At 40.3% G+C, this 20,105-nt stretch overlaps 1 protein-coding gene and 1 long non-coding RNA gene across 2 annotated transcripts; one reads left to right on the forward strand and one right to left on the reverse strand.

Moving 5' to 3' along the window:
* Positions 1–394: 394 nt before the first annotated feature.
* On the forward strand, positions 395–11,297 carry LOC147759654 (uncharacterized). The gene is made up of 2 exons (XR_015331331.1): positions 395–813; positions 10,566–11,297. It is a non-coding gene; the product is annotated as an uncharacterized LOC147759654 (long non-coding RNA).
* On the reverse strand, positions 10,262–19,045 carry LOC106174734 (uncharacterized). The gene is made up of 7 exons (XM_013556407.2): positions 18,540–19,045; positions 17,402–17,462; positions 16,838–16,944; positions 16,370–16,463; positions 16,115–16,176; positions 15,736–15,816; positions 10,262–11,254 (listed from the first exon to the last, which is right to left on the reverse strand). The coding sequence occupies exons 1-7, from the start codon at positions 18,627–18,629 to the stop codon at positions 10,691–10,693; spliced, it is 1,059 nt and encodes a 352-aa protein (XP_013411861.2). The 5' UTR covers positions 18,630–19,045; the 3' UTR covers positions 10,262–10,690.
* Positions 19,046–20,105: the final 1,060 nt, after the last annotated feature.

Raw genomic sequence — 20,105 nt, forward strand, 5'->3', positions numbered from 1 at the left:
TAGTGTAAATTTTTTAAATGACCCTTTATTCAATGTAGCTGACTGTTAAATATGAAGGAAAATGTTAAGTGCAGCCTTATTTCATTTGAAAGCTGGAGTGAAAGACACTTTTCATTTTGGTGCTTGCATGGACCCATAACAAGCCGCAAGATGTGGGAGTCAACAAGAATCCTACGTTTTAGGTAACATTAATAATTTTATTTAGAAAACCAGTCTGTTAGGCCCTCCTTATTTGGATGCAATTTAATTGTTACTCATGCAGTTAGTTTGTGCAAGTTGAAGTTCAAAAAGATCACTTCGTAAATAAACAAATGGAAGCATAAATCCAAAATGCCTTTCGCTTATTTTCTTAAAGCCATAATTCTTATACAGTGCTCTGGCTTCAAATCTCGTTTCATCCGAACTGAGAGCTACAGTTGAATATCCATATTCTCTACAGTAGTTTATGGCAGTCTCCAACAGACGGCGCCCAAAGCCGCGGCCACGACAAGCCGAATCCACGAACATATGATTCACCTCTCCGCAACTTGGCGACTTCTTCAGAACAGCACCGGTGCCTATGATTTTCCCTTTCTGCTCGATGATCCAGAAGGAATTACCCTCTTTAGTGCCATAATATAAATAAGGATCGTTCATATCCGGATACCTGTTGTTTTTCTGTCGAATAACCCACAGGGATCCGACCAAGAAATGGACCGATAGAACCGTCGTCGCTATCACTATGGCGGTCGCAAAGCTAGCAGCCCTGAATCCAAAATGCAGTATCGCTGCAATCAGGAGAATATAACAAAGCGTCGCCTTACTGGTGATAAAGTAAATATACAACCGTCTTGAGAGAACATGTTTCGTGATCAAAGCAGTTTTAATTATCTTGCTAACATGACTGCTTTCGGTCTCTCTTATTTCACGGATCGTGAAGTCCTGTGGGTTTGAGTCGACAGCGTCATTCCGGAAAGGCTCTCGCCTATGTAAAGTCCCTTTGTCAGAATTTATATTGCTTGACATGTTGTGCACAGCGAACCCTGCAACGTCAACTCACGATTATTTGGGCCCCTGCTCGACGAAAAAAGCCCACACCGTTAGAATCACCTGTATAGTATCTCACGGTGCAACTAGGTCAGTGCGGAGAGCTCTTCAAATATGAAGGACAAAAAATAACGCGGCGCGAAATTTTGGGCTTGCGGATATTGTGTTTGCCAAAAACACCTTATTTACTGCCTTATATACATTCTTTTGGATAACAGATAAGTCTTCAATGTTCAGTGACTGAAACAACTCCAAGGAAGGACTCGACTGCAACAACTAACTTTATTTCTAAGTGTGCAGATATAAATACATTGTGTGTCTACTGATCAGAGGGATCACTGTCAAGTGTGTTTATACTACGTACATTAGTGAGAGTGCTATTTAATGATAATTGATGACAGAGGGTTGGGGTTACTATAAGCTTGACCGATAGTGTTAAGAACCATAACATCCCCTTCTTCCTTTAGAAAAGATAATCGGTGCTAAATCAAGGGTTGATAGTGGCAACACAGAATAAATGTCTTTTTAATTCCTTGAGTAACATCTTGTGCAAGAGAAGTCTCACATGTGAAGCATGTAGTTTAAGTGAGTAAAATAAAGTAAATACAGTGATAAATAAAATCCTAGCTAGTAGAGCTATATGACATTGTTCATGCATATGTACAAGTTACAAGTTCAGTCTATCAGGTGCTTTTGTTATTCTAGTAGATCGTCGTGGAGATGGCACTGGTGATTGGGGTACAGTGTTATCCACAGTGTTTGGCACTTGTTTGTTCTGAGCTGCTTCTGAATTCTCAAAGCGGGGCTCCTGATCATTGCTTGGTGAATGATTTTGCAAATGGGTGTTTTCAAAGTCAGACTGATTGAATTTCTCTCCTGTTGGACGTATGTGTATACGGTTGCGTACATACTGACCACCATTGTTAGTTTTTACAACATAGCTCCTGTTTGGTCTCGTAGAATCTACAATTGCTGGTTCCCATTTGTGACTCTGGGGATGTCGTACTCTCACATGCTGACCAGGAAGTAGGTCAGATAGATTTCTGGCTGACTGATCATATCTGCTCTTTTCTTTATCCTTTTTTTCTTTGCATGTATGCATTTATTTCACCGTCATAAGAGGCATGTGACAGGTGGGGTTGGATGGCAGGAAGATTGGTATCATAAGCACGAGAATTTAAGAGTTCTGCTGGCGATGGTATGTTGTGATCTAATGGTGTGCATCTAAGGCACAACATGGCCATATGAGGATCGGTTTTAGCTTCCTTGCATTTAATCAGCAGATTTTTAACAGTTTGAACAGCTCGTTCAATAAATCCATTGGCCTGTGAATAGTGGGGGCTTGTTTGGACGTGCTCGAAGCCATAATCGTGGCGAAATTTCTGGAATTCAGCTGAAGTAAACTGAGTGTCATTTCCAGTGATAAGCTTTCTCGGGATTCCGAATTCTTCAAAGATTGATTTCATGTGAGCAATGGTAGTGTTGGACTGCAAATTGTTCAGCTTTCTGACTACTGGAAATTTGCTGTAATAGTCAGATATGAGCAAGTAACTGTCATTGTCAATGAAAAATAAGTCTGCTCCCAGTGTGTGCCATGGTTTTTGTGGTACGTCGTGTGGCATTAGCGGTTGTTTGACGTTTGCCTTCTGGTTGTGTTGGCATGGTGCGCATGCTTTAACCATGTTTTCGATGTCTCGATTAATGTTGACCCAAAATACAGATCCTTTGGCACGAAGTTTGCACTTTTCAGCTCCTTGATGAGCATAGTGTAACTGTTCTAACACTGCTGCTTGAAGCGTTGTTGGGATCAGGATTCTAGTTCCTTTTAGAATTAGGCCATCAAATACTGACAATTCATCACGGTAATTCCAATAGTCGTGGAGGTGCGATGGACACTCTGACCTAGTGTTTGGCCATCCATTTGTGATGAAGTTTCGAAGAGAGTGAAGTGTCTCGTCCTTGGACGTTTCTTCTCGGATCTGCTTTAGTCTGGTGGGGCTTGCATTCAGCTGCATGTCGATCTCATGCACTGTGACATCTACACCTTGAATGGTGTCACCTTCGCATTTTGACAATCTGGAAAGAGCATCAGCGATTGGAATGTTCTTTCCTGGCACATATTTGATTGTTACATCATATTTCTGAATGCGCAACATCATCCTTGCGATTCTGGGAGGTGCATTGTTCACATGTTTCTGGAATATGGATGCGAGAGGCTTATGATCACTTTCAACAGTGACTTTACGGCCATAAGCGTAGTAATGGAACTTCTCTAATCCATGTACAACTGCAAGCATTTCACGCTCTATGTTTGAATACCGCGTCTCGGTTTCTGTTAGTAATTTGCTCCTGTATTCGACAGGGCGATTGTTCTGCATCAAAGTGGCGCCGAGGCCGCGCTGCGACGCATCAACCTGAATCGTTACAGGTTTGCTACTGTCAAAATATTGCAATGTTTCTGGTGAGGTGATGACAGATTTGATTTTCTCTACTGCAGCCTGATGCTCTGGGCTCCAAACGAACTCATTCTTGCTCTTAGTTAAGTCCCACAGTACTGCTGAAATGGAAGCCAGGTTGGGTATGAACCTGCTGAGGTACTGGGTGAGGCCAAGAAACGTTTGAAGATCGGCGAGGTTGCTGGACGGATCCATGCTGTGGATGGATTCCACTTTCTTCGGATCAGGTTGTAGACCCTCCGAACTGAGTATGTTTCCAAAGAATGGAATTTCGCTGCATCTGATGTGCATTTTATCTGGATTGAAGCGGATGCCTATTTTTCTGGCACGATCCATGAGGAGATGCAAATTCCTGTCGTGCTCCTCTTTGGTTTTCCCATCGACAACGATGTCGTCAATGATTCCTGTAATTCCGTCTAGGTCTCCGAAGGCTTCATCTACCTTTTTCTGGAAAACGTCTTGGGCGCATACAAGGCCAAATGGAAGTCGTAGGAAACGGTATCGACCGTGAGGTGAATTGAAAGTGGTGTACAGTGAACTCTCATGGTCAAGTTTAATGTTCCAGTAACCACTACGAGCATCCAGAATTGAAAAATAGAGGGCTCCACTAAGCCTTGGTAAAATTTCGTCAAAGCTTGGGATTCGATGATGTGGCCTTTTTATCGCGGCATTTAGATCTTTTGGGTCTAAGCACAGGCGTATGCTGCCATCAGCCTTTGTGACACAGACTAACGAATTGACCCAGTCTGTTGGCTCCTCTACTTTAGCGATGATGCCTTTCTTTTCAAGAGACTCGAGCTCCGTTTTGAGAGGCTCACGTAACGCTTCTGGTACGCGGCGTGGTGGATGCACCACTGGTGGCACCGAGGGATCAAGGGTAATGTGATATTCCCCTTTAAAACAGCCAATGCCTTGGAAACAGTCGGGGTACTGTTCCAGAAGTGCATTGTTAGCATTGGAGTGCTGTCTGTCCTCCAGATCAACAGCATAGTTAAGTGTAACTAAGCCTAGTTTCTGGCAGGTGTCTATGCCTAGGATAGTAGGCCCATTGGTTTCGACAACGTGAAATTGATGCTCAGTATTTGAACCTCCATACGTCAGTGTCAAGGTGCATGATCCATAATGAGGTATGCGTTGACCACCAAAGGCTACAATTTTGACGCCAGACGGTTTCAAATTGGTATTATTAGGGCATAATTTGGCATAGTCTTTCTTCGTGATTAGGTTTCCATCGGCTCCAGTATCAACTTTGCACGGAAAAGTGATACTATTTTGCTCAGAGCTGATTTTCAGGTTAATGAAAGCACGCTTGCTTTCAATACTGCCCACGTATATTGGGCTAAAATATAGCTCGTTGCTCTCTTGTGGCTCACAGTCGTCTTCGCTGCAGGCATGCACTCTATGCATTTGCTGCTTGGGAGTGACGGCATGTCTGTGTGGCCTGTTTCCACGATGAATTGTGGACTGCTTGTGCTCGGAGCGGCAGCACTTTCTCCAGTGGTTAAGTTTCCCACAGCCAAAGCATGTGGACCCGTATGCTGGGCACAGCTCTCTTTTACTATGATCATGTTTTGATCCACAGTTATTGCACTGATTTTCCATTGTGGGGTGGCACTTTGAGGCCATGGTAGAAGTTTCTCTCTTCTTATGTGTCCCTTTAAATGTAGGTTTAGGGCGAAACGGTTTGTTGTGCTTGACTGCATGGACCTGGGCGTCTCGATTGATGTCTGTGAGTTGCTGCGAGGTTGCTTCCTGAGTTCTTGCAATGTCGATCGCCTTGTCCAATGACAGAGTTTCACCCAATTCCAGTAATTTGGACTGCGTGCGGGCTGATTTGCATCCAAAAATGAGCGTGTCAAGTATTTGTTCATCTGGTTGGGTATACTTGCACTCGCTGACCAGAGAACGAATTCTCTTCAAGAATTGATCTACAGTTTCCCCGTTACCTTGCGTAAGGGTCCTCAGCTTAAATCTGGCTAGTCTAAAATTGCTTTTAGGCTTAACAAATTCTTCAAATTTGTCAAAGTAGGTTTTTAATTCCTTAGATTCATCCCCAGTCAAGTTCCATGTGCTAACTAGGTCTCGTCCAGTCTCTCCAGCCCATATCTGGAGGTACGCAATCTTTTCAGTCTTAGATTTGTTCTTTAGTGGACCATCAAAGTATAACTCGCACATCTGTTTGAACTTCTTGTACTCCTGAACTGCATCGGTAGCATGCCAGTTCATGGCAGGTACTGGTAAAGCTCCCAGCTCCATGTGGAAAGACTTTTTTATCAACTGGTTATCAGCGTTGGCTCACTGTATTGTTATAAAACACAGTCACGTACTTCTGACACCATGAAACAACTCCAAGGAAGGACTCGACTGCAACAACTAACTTTATTTCTAAGTGTGCAGATATAAATACATTGTGTGTCTACTGATCAGAGGGATCACTGTCAAGTGTGTTTATACTACGTACATTAATTATCATGGCACTTGTCATCTTACGGGTGACGTCATAATTGCGATTTTGGGGTAAAAATGGAAAAATCTGTTTCTCAAAAATTCCCTTTGCCTGAGCAGCCACTAATACCGTTCCAACGCCAATTTAATGAGATCCTGTCAACGAGTTTTCTTTTACTCTTTAATTCAAATTTTATTGTTGATAAAGCAAGATAATGCATTTGTTTAATGAAAATTTGTTATTAAGGGCTCATTTAACTCCATAACAAAAACATAAAAACTAAAATGACGGCATGGGATACAATCAAGTCCATGCAGTTGTTGTCAGCTGTTACAATTTTCGTGATAAAATCTTGTTCAGGGATGAGGATACGGCCTATAATGTTAAAAGTTAACACCCGTACACGTGAACGATTGGTGGGAAAGTGCATATCCTCTAAAAAGGTGAAAATATAGCGCATTTGAAATTGAATGGTTAATCGTGCTATATATTAATCAAAAGCCTTGCACCCCCACCCCCACCCCCCACCCCCCCCAAAAAAAAAGAAAAAGGGAATTTCAAAGCAAACTTAACGCTCTTTCACCATTCTCCAAAGTTCTCGATCATTTTAACATTGTGAGATAAGGAGAGAGGGATATAGTCCAGGAAATTGGTGAAAAATTGTGCATTTTTTACCTACAAGCATGAAATTTGGCACACTTATGGACAATAAAATTCTAAGCAAATTTGGATATATGGGCATGTCTGAAAATTCCAAAATGGCCGTCAAATCCAATATGGCCACCAAAATACCTTTTCAAATTAAAACTTCAAGTACATAGTCTTCTAATGACTTAAAATATCATATAAAGGTTAGAAAACACCATGGTATGAATCCTTCAGGTGTATTAAATCCAAAATGGCCGCCAAAAGTAAAAAAAACAGACCATTTATTCAAGATATCCATTTGAATGGGGAATTCATCAAGCACTTAAAACTACAAGCAAAAAAAATTTGGCAGGTTTGTGGAAAATGAAATTCTGAGCAAGTTTGGATGTATGGGCATATCCAAAATTTTATAAATGGCCTTCAAATCCAAGATGGCCTCCAAAAATACGGCTTCTAATTAAAACTTCAAGTATATAGTCTTTTAAGGGCGTAAATATCATACAAAGGTTAAAAAACACCACAGTATGAATTCAGAATCAATATTTGCTTTTTTAGGTGTATTAAATCCAAAATGGCCGCCAATAGTAAAAAGCACTCTACTAATCAAAGATATCCAGCAGAGTGGTTAATTCATCAAAAACTACAAGCATGGCATTTGGTACAGTTGTAAAACAGGATTCCAAGTACTTTTGGATGTATGAGTATGTCTAAAAATTTCAATATATGGCCCCCAAATCCAATATAGCCGACACAAATACCCGTTCAAATTAAAACTTCAAGTATATATAATCATATAATAACTTAAGATAACATTTTATGGTTAGACAAGACTATGTTATGCATGAAGTATCAATATTTGATTCTTTAAGTGTATAGAAATCCAAAATGGCCTCCAAAAATAAGAAAAACAGGCCACTCACAGCAGCAGTATGGTGAATTCATCATGCACTTAAAACTACAAGCATGAAAATTGGCTCAATTGTACAGAACAGGATTCTAAGCAATTTGTTATATAGGGACATGTCCGAATATTCTAATATGGCCACTAAAACCCTTTTAAAGTAAAAAAAGACTACTATATAATCTGACTGACAACAGTCTTTACTCTTTTTTGTTTTTGGTTTTTCGCTCCTTTAGTTACATTTAGACCCAAATGACCATAAAAAATGGAACAGGACTCCTTTTGGTCTAGTTGTGACACCACATGCAGCAATTCTATAAATGTCAAGGATATGAAAATGTCAAGGTATTTTCACAAGTAAGTTTCAAATTAACGAAAGTTATTTTATCAAGTAAGTGTTGCACATTTTATGGGCGGTCAACCTTTTACTTTAGTAAATGGACAATATCTGAACAGAGGATAACAGCTAGCTACACCGAAATTTCTACTTATTTGGTTAAATAATTTTCATTCATTAATGTGCGCCTAGCTTTACTAGTAGTTGTGTTTCCCTCAGCTTTCCCAGTATTTCCTTAAAGCTAAAGCTTCTACATGTAATCCACTTTCCCTAACAAAATACCAAGAGGCATTGGTCTTTTTTAACACCAGAAAGCATCAGTTTATATGCATGAGGGTCAATAGGAATATGAAAATGTGGTAGGGCATAGTAGTAGACGTAGGTTACTAGTGTGAACCCTTATAGGACCAGTCTTCCAATGCTTCTGACTCAGTTTATATGCATGACGGTCCATAGGAACATGAAAGTGTGGAAGGGCATATTAGTAGATGTAGGTTACTAGTGTGAACCCTTATAGCACCAGTCTTCCAATGCTTCTGACTCCCCTCACCACAGTTAGCAACTGCACACATAACTACAAACAGATGTGGTAGGAGCTACCTGGTAGATTTTGTAAGCTGGGTAAGTGAATACTCCTCATGGCTTCATTCTGGATTGTCCCACAGAGACAATGATGCCGGAAATCTCATGAATTTTTACCTTTCAAAGTCCATATTGCACTAATTTCTTGGTGTAATCCTCAGAATACATCGTTTTTTGAAGTTTTGTATGTATTAAGTTATTAACTGTCTGGAGGATTTTAATTCTTTTATTTTCATGTTCAGTTTTTTGAAAGTATAAGTTTGTAACTAAACAAGTTGCCAAATGATCAAATGAAAACCAAAGTTTGGCGCCTATAGATCAGTGCTTCTTTTTTAGTGCACGAAGTGTGAAGTCTGCAATGCAACTCTTGGATACAGCACGTATCAACACCTGCCCTTTGTTTGGGGTACAGGTATTTCTTTGCTCATAAATTTTCACTAAATTCTCGGTAGCCATTACTGCGAATGTACTAAAGCCAATTTTTTAAATAAGAAGCTTTTCTAATTTACTTTTGAAGCACAAGATAACATCATAACATTATCGAGTGCAAATGTGCCCCGCTTTTAGTACTTTACCAATGAAAAACACCAAATTGTTGAGACCTGTATGTTTGATTAGCTGTCATTTTTGTTATATTTATGAGCATTTGATGAAGCACCATGCACTGATCTAGCTGAAGAATCATAACCAACAGACAAAATTGGTACACCCCAAGTTTTTTTTATATTTGCCTCTTTAAGGCTAAGTTATTCTGGTGTTTCTTTCACATTTTATGGATTTTGCACGATACTTTTTTTCTTAGAAAGGGGGAGTCACTCATGAGTGCCATATAAGAAGATTGCTAACTGGGAATTGATCTAAATGAGAATCCAGAGCAAAAAGTCAAACTACTTATGTTGGTTTATCAAAAGAAGGACTCTTTTCAGTACATAATAAATGTATCATGCTTGATGGTTTTTTAAAAACTCTGTAGAATAGCTCCTGCACAGGTAGGAATATGCTGATTATACAGGTATTTTGCAAAGCCCACATGCCTATTCCCGAGGATTACAATTCAATAGTTGTGGTCTGCTGACTTTTGGAGGCCATTTTGGAATTTTAAAACCTTAAGTGGCAGATACTGATACTTCATACATACAATGGTATTTTCTAACCATTAAATGATATTTTTATAAAATACTATACAAATAACTTTCACCTTGAAAGGGTATTTTGGGGGCAATATTGAAATTGGCTGCCATATTGGAATTTTCAGACATGCCCCTATATCCAACGTTGCTTAGAATCATGTTCTACATAACTGTGCCAATTTTTATGCTTGTAATTGTAAGTGCTTGATGATTTTACAAAACTGCTGCATATTTTGCGTAAGTAAACTGCTTATTTTACTTTTGGAGGCCATTTTGGAATTCTATACACCTGTAGAAGCGGATATTGATAATTCATTCATAGCATGATATTTTCCAGCTATAAAATGATATTCTAAACCATTTTAGGACTATATATTAGATGTTTTAATTTAAAAGAGTATTTGTGGCAGCCATATTGGATTTGGCGGCCATACTGGAATTTTCAGACATGCCCATATATCCAAAAAAGCTTAGAATTCCATTATCTACAACTGTGGCAAATTTCATGCTTGTAGGTAAAAAACGCACAATTCACCCTTTTTTCTGCACCAATTTCTTGGACTAATAGGCCTACATGTAGTAGGCCTACACTTATCAATGCTCGCGATTAAATGTATTGACTTTTAGAGTGACATATGTCAGTTGGTTCGACTTATATATTACAGAAGCAATAAAGAAATTATTTTTTTCAGTTAATCTAAATCCATTTGCATGTCAACAAAAAGGACAGCGAGTGCGTGGTGGTTTATTTTTATCATTATTATTATATGACTGTTTATATATGCTCTATATGTATAAAACATGTACAATAACAACTAGCCAAGCCAGCTAAATACTTCTATATTCATTAAGCCAGTAATGGGCCTATATGTTCGTTATTTGTTCAGATATCCGGTGGATATACGTGTCCCGTGTGTATTGCAGGCTGAGCAAGATAATAGTTATTTTGTTGGCAGGCAAAAGGAAAAATGCTATTTTTATGTTATATTTTCATATGCCAGAAAACAAAAATCAAGTTTCATTTTTTTTTTTTTTTCAGTTCCAGTGACCTGACAAAGCTACGGTTCTAACTTCCGATTGGAGCAAAGAATCCCCTAACAAGTCCCGAAAAAACACCTCAATAGATACAATCACCCCAAAAATCAACAAACAAATGTTATCTCTTTAGAACCGTGTCTGTTGCGGATCGTGTCCGGGTGGAAAAAACACCTCGTCACGTTCAGCCGACTGTCTGGTTTGCGAGCTATGGGCGCTACTCGGCGAGGTCATTCCGCTCACTACCCTCGTTTGCGGGACACTCAATGGCTCGTCGTATACGCTCCTGGCAACCAAAACTTCCCTATCCTGGTCGCGATCGAGGTTCGCTGCAATACTCCCAGCGGGGTACAAAGCAACATGAGAGGTGCTTGTCGCTCGGACGAGATCCACGTCGTGGTGGGGGCTTCTTTTGCTTGCAGCCATTGTGGACGAACTGTCGGCAACCACGTTCCGCCCCACGATAACTTCGCGAGAATCTCGTTTGCTGGGGCTCATGACGTGGCTCGGTCTTATTGAGAGATTGTAGACGGCGTGTGGATCGTTGACTGGTGGGTACAGGACCTCCTCGAGCATTCTGGCGGTAGGTCCTGCGGTGTTGTAGGAGTAGTGGCTCGGGGCGTAGATAGATTCTTTGTCGTCTGCTGGTCGTTGGAGGGTTTCTGTGTATATCATCTTTTTTTTCTTTCTTGGCTGAAACGAAAGAAGAAAAATAAAAAATGAGGCGAGTGAACAATTTTGTAGACCTACATCTTTCTTTCTAAGGGCCATAATAATAATAATAATAATAATAATAATAATAATATTTTAAACCACAAACTACACTACACAAACTTCGCTTCGTTGATAAAGATACGTGTATCATCAAAATGATAAATATAATGCACTAATTTATAATCATTTAAGTTAAAATTTTTTAAATTTCCTTTAAAGAAATCATAATTGCAGTTAAGAGACATTTTGGCCAAATTTGACCATAACACTGGAACTGCAATCTGGAAACTCCCTTCTCTGTATGCATGTCTTCAGATTTGCCTGCGGTGTGACAGGAATGGTATCCCTAGGAATGGAAGTCCGGGTTCCCATACGATAAGTATAGGGTTATTTGGAGTATTGGGGTTATAGTCTAGTGAGATATTTGAAAAGGGGCTCTGCATAAGAGGCAAGGGGCATTTTGGGGTAAAAGTTGGGAACCAGGCTTAATAGCATAATTTTGAGATGCTGATTCCGATTAACCCGGTTCCCAAGCGAAATTTTGCGTTTTTAACGGTCTAATTTGCAAAAAAACAAAATGGCCGCCAGATTGCCTATTTTCTGCAATATCTCTGGAACTAGACAGGCAAATATGACAAATGAAGTGTCTTTACCTATATTTTTAGGGTCGAGGAACATTATTATGGTGTTTCTGTTAAAATTAGATTTACGCAATTTTCCTAAATATGCAAATTAGGATCGCCATTACTGAAAAACCGTTTTACCTTTGTATCTCTGTAACTAGGTAAGCAAACATGACAAATGAAGTGTCTACACCTATGTTCTCAGGGTCAGGGAATGTGATACATCAGATGTGTTGTCTGATGGGTAGCACTGACTTTGTGAATCGTGTCCGAGTAGCACCTTTTATTGTTTCTTCCCTGAATCTGTCAAACACTAGTCAATCTGCTGATAGTTAGAACCTGCCTTCAGAACTGCTCTGACGTACGTGTCAGCCAAACTACCAAAGGTCACTGCATTGTCAGGCTTTCCCAGTGAAATTGCCAGTGCTTGCCAATCAATTATAAGGCAAGGTGAGCAGAGGCGGATCCAGGATTATTTGAAGGGGGAGTCCGTTGATGCAAAGCCTCCCCCCCCCCCCCCCCCCCCCCCCCCCCCCCCCCCCCCCCCCCCCCCCCCCCCCCCCCCCCCCACTTGGCAACGGGTTAGGGGCCTGTTGAAGGGCCACGAACAATTTTGGTATTTAGGAGGGCGAACGGTGCCATTTGGTATGGTTTACAACTATGATTCAGCTAGTCAAAATTATAATTTCAAGTGGGGGACAAGAATTCGAAGGGGGGGGGGGGGCAGGGCCCCCTTGAGCCCCCCTCTAAATCCGCCACTTGGTTAGGAGTCATTCAGTTTAATTTCATCAGGGCAGAATACGTCTTCTGTTAACCTTTCTGTTACAGGTTTGGTCTCAACAAAATCGTTTAGAAGCTTGAGAAACTGCTCAGACTTGCTATTAACACAGGAATGTTTTCCTTATCGTCAATCATTTAATTGGATTCAGTAGAATATCAGAAGATTAAAGTTAAAATTTTGTTAATTAAAATGAAACGATACCAACGGGTAACCAGTAATAAGCTAATGGAAAAATCGCTGAAATGGATGAGGTGAGATGCCATCGTGTACTTAAAGTATACACATACATATTGACATTTAATATGGAATATTTTAGTTCAAAAGCAAAGTGTTGATAATAAATTACCTTTTTAGACAAATTGATCACATACGACAATTGTGATCAGGTATATGTGTAGCCAGGTGTGTTGGTTATTGTTCATTAGGCTGCTTTCTCTGAAGCGCGGTTATATTACGTAATATGTGGCAGTTTCTCTGAGCAGTCCTCTTTGGCTGGCTACAGAATGCGTATAAAAGGGCAGCAGTTCTGCAGAATAAGTCTCTATATTTCGGCAACGTCCAGTCAAATAGTTTGCTGTTTTGCAGACTGTTAGCTGACCTTGCAGTATGTGAACTAACGGCAGCAACTTGCCACACTATTTTTGCATTATGCCAGAATGGACTGAAGCAAACTGCTATTTCCAGACAACTGCATGTGTCCCAGGGAGCAGTTTCCAACGTCTTACAGAAACACGCCCAGACTGGTACATTAACACAGAGACCAAAGCCAGGACGTCCTAAAGTCACCACCAGAAGGGAAGACCGCTTGCTTCTGCGGTTATGTCGCAACAACTGGACAAAGACAACTCTTGCTGTAAAAAATGAGTGGCAAATTACCATTCAAAAGCATGTTTCTAGAACTGTAGTGAATGCAAGGTTACTTTTAGTTGGTTACCTCTATTAACAGAGCAACACCAATGTCTGCCTCTGTGGTGGGCTAGACACCATTTGCGGTTCCAGGCACAGCACTGGGTTCATGTAGATTTTTACAGATGAGGCAGGGTTTGAGTTCCACCACCGTGATGGCTGAATCAGTCAGTAGGCTTCCAGACGAGTTACTGCACGAAGATTGTGTCACACTGCAGTGACTTGTGGCCGTGGCAGTATCTGTGTATGGGCCGGTTTCCACACTGGAGCCAAAACACTATTGGTGGCAACTGATGGAAACCTCAACCAGATAAAATAAAGGGACATTTTAGAGAACACTTGCTTGCAATTTGCAAGAAGGTACTTCCAGGACAACTTCATCCTGCAAGACGACAATGCCCGACCACAGCGTGCCCATGCAATAACTGCTTTTCTGCAAAACCAAGAGGTAAACCAGTTGCCTTGGCCGACGGAATTCCCCTGACAATAATTCTATAGAAAACCTGTGGGCATAAATCGTTAGCAGAATCAAGAGCTTACCCGTCCAGCCTACAAATCGGCACAAGCTTAGGCAAGCTCTGACTAATGCGTGTAACACAATACTGGATCAAACTCTCAAAAACCTCTCTGCGTGGATCCCTCGCCGAGTGAGAGCTCTGGGTGCAGCTAGAAGAGGCTGCACGCGTTCTTATCAGTTCCCATTTTTCACATTTGTCTTGATGATTCTGTTGTGTAAGAGAAAATCCTTACCAACTGATATTCTTGATAATATCGAGTTCATAAGTATTTAATACCTTGTTGTTATCAGCTATAAAATTGTCCATGCGCTGTTTATAACGCTGATTTGAATACGTATTTAAATTAAATTTTTGAAGATGTATTCACAAGGGTTGTTGTATAAAAGCCATATCGAACATGATAACAAGTGTTCTTTCATCCATTACTAATATATGGGAAAAAATCAAAGAAAATATGTTTGAAAAAAACCCATTTAAATGTCAAGTCCGTACATTGCATCACATGAATTACTTGATTCAGCAAATCCCTCCATTGCATTAATAAGGAAATCTTTTTTAAATCTAGGTAAAAGGGGCAGTTGTGTGATCCAATATGTTTACATCCCAATGGCAGGGCAGTATTTAATTGCAAAATTCAATTCAGATTCGAATAATTGCTACAGTGTGGCAGTGTAGCACTCATTGCTGATTTGATTATAGTGAAAATGTCTTAACCACTTTCCCTAACGCTGAAAACATAGGTGTGGGCACTTCATATGTCATGTCTGCTTGCCTAGTTAACATATGAGCAGTTCTGAAGGCAGGTTCTAACTATCAACAGATTGACTTGTGTTTGACAGCTACAGGGAAGAAACAATAAAAGGTGCTACTCGGACACGATTCACAAAGTCAGTGCTACCCATCAGACAACACATCTGATTTATCACATTCCCTGACCCTGAGAACATAGGTGTAGACACTTCATTTGTCATGTTTGCTTGCCTAGTTACAGAGATACAGAAGTAAAACGGTTTTTCAGTAATGGCGATCCTAATTTGCATATTTAGGAAAATTGCGTAAATCTAATTTTAACAGAAACACCTTAATAATGTTCCTCGACCCTAAAAATATAGGTAAAGACACTTCATTTGTCATATTTGCCTGTCTAGTTCCAGAGATATTGCAGAAAATAGGAAATCTGGCGGCCATTTTGTTTTTTTGCAAATTAGACCGTTAAAAACGCAAAATTTCGCTTGGGAACCGGGTTAATCGGAATCAGCATCCCAAAATTATGCTAATAAGCCTGGTTCCCAACTTTTACCCCAAAATGCCCCTACTATTCATCTTTTGTGGAAATCCCACTAGACTATTAGTATATTGGACGAATGTCACCTGTACAAAGCAATGGGAAGCGGACTACGGTTCCTAGCGGTCTTATATTCCTGTCACAGCGGCACTGTGTCCACATTATGGCTGCGTTCACAACAGTGACTAACTAGTTCGCGGGCCAAATGTAGCGACCGACTACAAAGCTTGCCGTCCAACTTGCTAATAGACACTGAATAGATTCCCCGTGTGGAAGTATTGGGTCGGCCATATTTGATCCGTGGACTAGTTAGTCCGCTGTTCTGAATGCGGCCTATGTCCACTCACCCATGTGTGCCAGGCCATGAGGTCCTCATCCCCAGTGTCCAGAGATCTCATGTAGCTGACCACTATCACATAGGAGTGGATCTACAGCGTAAAACATAGGGAAAAAGTAAACAGAAAAATCGAGCTTTGACTGGAGACCATTTTGAAGCCAAGTTAAAACTTATTTAAACGCAAAGGAATGTGGAGTTTATCAAAGATTTTATTTGCATACACTGTATAGACATGTTTACATATGTTTGTTGCTGAATTTGATGTTCATATAATATCAAATATTGTTAAAGCCCAAACTTTGAAAGGAGATAGTGTGTAAAAAATTCCTTCTTCAAAGGTTCGTAGAGAGGATTTAAGTAACATGTACCATCATTACGGGACTACTTACAGTTATGCCTAAAACTACACCAAACACCACTGCCAGAATGATGCCAACATACCAACTGATGCCTACAATTGTAAAACTCTTGAATAAATGTCCACATGGTGAAACAAACAAAATTAGTGTTTAGGACGGTCAGATGTACGTATTCATTTTTAAATACCTAATTAATCTAAATTAATTTAAAAAACCTTTTATACGAATGCATGAAGGACGTATAGGAAATAAAAATAAATTATTAAAGTATCATTTGTTACTTACTTAGTGGATAGAGAAGGGCAAATACCACCACAAAATGCATTAGACATGCAATTACCGTCATCAACAGCCAGGGGAAAAACAGGCAAGAGACTTTCTGTGAAATAAAAAAAAATTAAATATTATTCTATAAAATCCTTGCCATAGCGGTGCAAGTTGCGGTGAATTACTTTTTTTGGGGATGTGAGATCGACTTGGAATCACAGTAAATAGACTTATACATTTTCACACAAAAAACTTGAGTCAGGTTCCCTGGCTAAGAACTTAATTACCAAGGTTACGTGGTGATATGGACACCTCAACATATCAAGAGCAGTGTAACGGCATTCTCATGGTTCCAAACCCTAGTCAACTAAGGCGGGGAACTGACTTAAGATTTTTTTTGTGAAACTGGGGCAAGGCCTATAGACGTATATTTATAGTATAGTTATAAGGTGGAATTGTTTCTCGGACATTGTCACCCAAGCTCACCGTCAATACTCCAACCAAAAGGATGACAGCTGTGATAAGCCAAACGGCCGAGATGACCAACATGATACATATCGCTATGAACACCCAGTCTAAGAGGACCTGTAACACTGAAACGAAAGAAAACAAGTCCGCATTAAACAATGAATAAATTATGAAGTTAGGACAACTTAGCTTCACTCGGTGACTTTTGAAATATTGATGGCTTTTACTTCATTCATATATCTATGGTGTATGTTAACAATCTCGAGTAAAATGACCACATACCCGGGTCATTGGTGGCCGAGGGATATTAGAGGATGAATGGGGTTGGGTTTATTCTGATTTTTTTGTTCAAGGCAAAGATTTGCACGTTGTTGTTGTTGTAATAATAATTATTATTATAAAACTTCGTTTTCACTGAACGCCAAAACTCAGATATGTGGCCGTATATTCGGCTAAATGAAATATTCTGTATCTGAGTTTTAATTACAACCGCATTAGTCCCGATGACGCCAGGAAGACTAATTAATCATGCATTTTCCATCTATAATTCCGTTAAAACCCATTAAGAGCACATAGTCTTACCTGTGGTGGGCCACAAAGCAATCGTCACTATGCACGCTGCTAATAACAAGGCGCTCCATATCTTGAAATTGAAGCGGAACAAAAAATTACAACAATACAAGACAAAGCAGGTCTATATTTTGAAATAAACACACAGTTCCTATCTCTATATCAATTCACATTGCTTTAGAAATAAGTTTTATCTTTAAAAACAATTGAAGAGCCGTATTAATTCTACGCGCACAAGTTTATGTGAAATTATAATGCAAATCACAGTCGCAAGACGACATAATACTCTGTTACGTGCATGGTTTATGTTCCACACACACTTAACCCGACTGCTGTCAAAGCAGCCGGCTCTGCATGAGTAGAAATAAACAGACTTGTAAAGTCTGCATAAGTACATGTTCTGGACAGTCAACTGTACTGTGATCTTCAGACCTTTCCAGTCCTGAGTGGCCTTCGCGATGTCGTCTCCTACTTTTTTAGGTGACAAACCGAGAGGTCCAATCTTGGGGGCCAAAGCAGAAGTGGCTCCTACTTCACCTCCTACAGCACGGAGGTAGATCATCTTAATTTCATTTGGATCGAACTTAGGAGGCATTCTTGTATTTATTTGCTGGTTGTAGAAGCAAGAATGGTCGGACTAGGTGTTGGATGAGCCCGATTTGGACACTACCAAAAAAGTTGCACCTGGCCGACGAATATGGCGAGTAAAGAGCAGGTCATGACTTCATAGACGTTCACTGCTGGGCGGCATTTTTTTTTTTTTTTTTTTTGCATGCTAACTCCATGCGGATCTGTTACCGTTTTCACAAATGGAAAATTAATTATTTAATTAATCGACTTTTTGTGTCCCTGAGTCCCCTTTTCGCAGATAAATTCGACCTCAGACAAGCGTATCATATGGGTGAAAACGTACCGTCCGTTAAGAAAAAATAAAAAATATAATGTTTCATTTAAATCTACTCTTACAAGGACCCCTACAGTTTTATGTTAACTGTGGCCGCGAGGATCGATCAGTGTAGGGTGTACATGGAACAGAGTTGTGGTGCATTATTGCCATGCTCCACCCCTCCCCTCCTATTCCCTATGTATTCCAGTCGTCTATTGGGTACCTATCAAGGGGTGTTTTCATTCTTTTGTCATCTATACTCACCCCGGTCCAAATGGAAGCCAAAACACTCCCCGTCCTGTATCCCCAGCAGCCACAACAAGGCTGTGGCGGGTCGCAGCATCCACACGCCATTTTGTGTCCAAATTACTATCCTTCACTGCTCCTTTGACTGACGTCGCTTGCTCAGCAATTGTCGTTGGCGCTGCTGTTGACGTTGCTGCTGCTGTTGCGGTTGCTGATGTAGTTGGTTTGCTATAGCCTGCGCACAATTTTTCTCTGGATATTTTGATCACGATTACTTGATCACAAGTTATAATCGCCTGTGCTGAACAATTCTTTCCTTCTCTAAAAATGCAATTTAGCTGACGCAAGTTCACCAAAAATATGAATAGCGCAACAAATCCCCTAGGAACATCCATTTCAACTCGCATTTACTGCAGAGAAATTTGGTTTAAAAGCCCTATAAAACATTTAAAATTTCTGTTGAGGGCATATCCCACTGCGGTGATGTCGCACGCATGAGCTACTTTAGTTCTACAGCGGCAGAAGAATGTGAATTAGTCTGGTTTAACATACGGTTGGTATGTTTATAAACTACGTGAAAAATGCCAGGTCTGAATGCATTTAAAAGGTCTTTTAAGGTGATTTAGTGTCTAAAATATATCATTGAAATTATTTTAGTGCTGCTTTCGATGTTTTTTCCCCCAACTATTAGCCTATAAACGATAAATGCTGCTTAGATCCTTAGATTTCAGAGCACCAACGACCCAAGCCACGAATTAAACATCCCACTGTAAAATAAATAGCCACGAGCACGGCGTTCGAACACACAAACAGTTTGGATTTACTGTTTATGGGTCCTATCGTTGTGGTGGTCGGCCCCGTGAAACTTAATTCTTTAAGAATCGTATACCCTTACAAATGTGTCGTCAAAAGAGAACATTGTCAACACCTAGATTTTTTGAAGGACAGTGGCAAGAACCTACAAAACCCACGAGTTTGCAGAGGGTCAGTAAACAGCAGACTCTCGATTCTTGGCCTGGACCAAGTTTAAGGTGTACTTCTAAAATACCACCCACGGCAACCAAGTGAGCTGTCCCTACGCCATTATGGCTATGTTAAATCATGTGTTCAAGGTTTGAAAAGAAAGTCGCTAAAGACATAGAAATGTTAAGAAGATATATTCTGCGCACACGTATTCACCAAACGGCAATCACCAAGCATGATGAAGTTGAGAAGGCCCTTTCTCCACTACGTGCCTTACAGGAGGTAGTTCTTTGGAATTTATCACCAACCAGCTCCAGTGAAACAATCACAGCCCCATTAACATAATGGCTGGAGTCGCCATCATTGGCCCCATTCAGAATAGACACTACAAAGCTTGCCGTCTAATCCGCTAATAGAAACTGAACGGATATCCCGTGGGGAAGTATTCAAGTGGGTCGCCCATATTTGACCCTCGGACTAGTTAGTCCCATATTCTGAATGGGGCCATTGCGTCAAACCTATTTATCCGGCATTCTTGGCACTACTAGTGCATTTGATGTCATTTGCTCTGTAGTACTCTGGGCCTGCGAAGTACATGAATAGTCGCCTAGTATAGAACAT

The sequence above is a fragment of the Lingula anatina genome, chromosome 10, assembly GCF_051362555.1.
Source record: "Lingula anatina isolate TDL-2025a chromosome 10, LinAna3.0, whole genome shotgun sequence".
In the NCBI taxonomy this organism is placed as follows: domain Eukaryota; kingdom Metazoa; phylum Brachiopoda; class Lingulata; order Lingulida; family Lingulidae; genus Lingula; species Lingula anatina.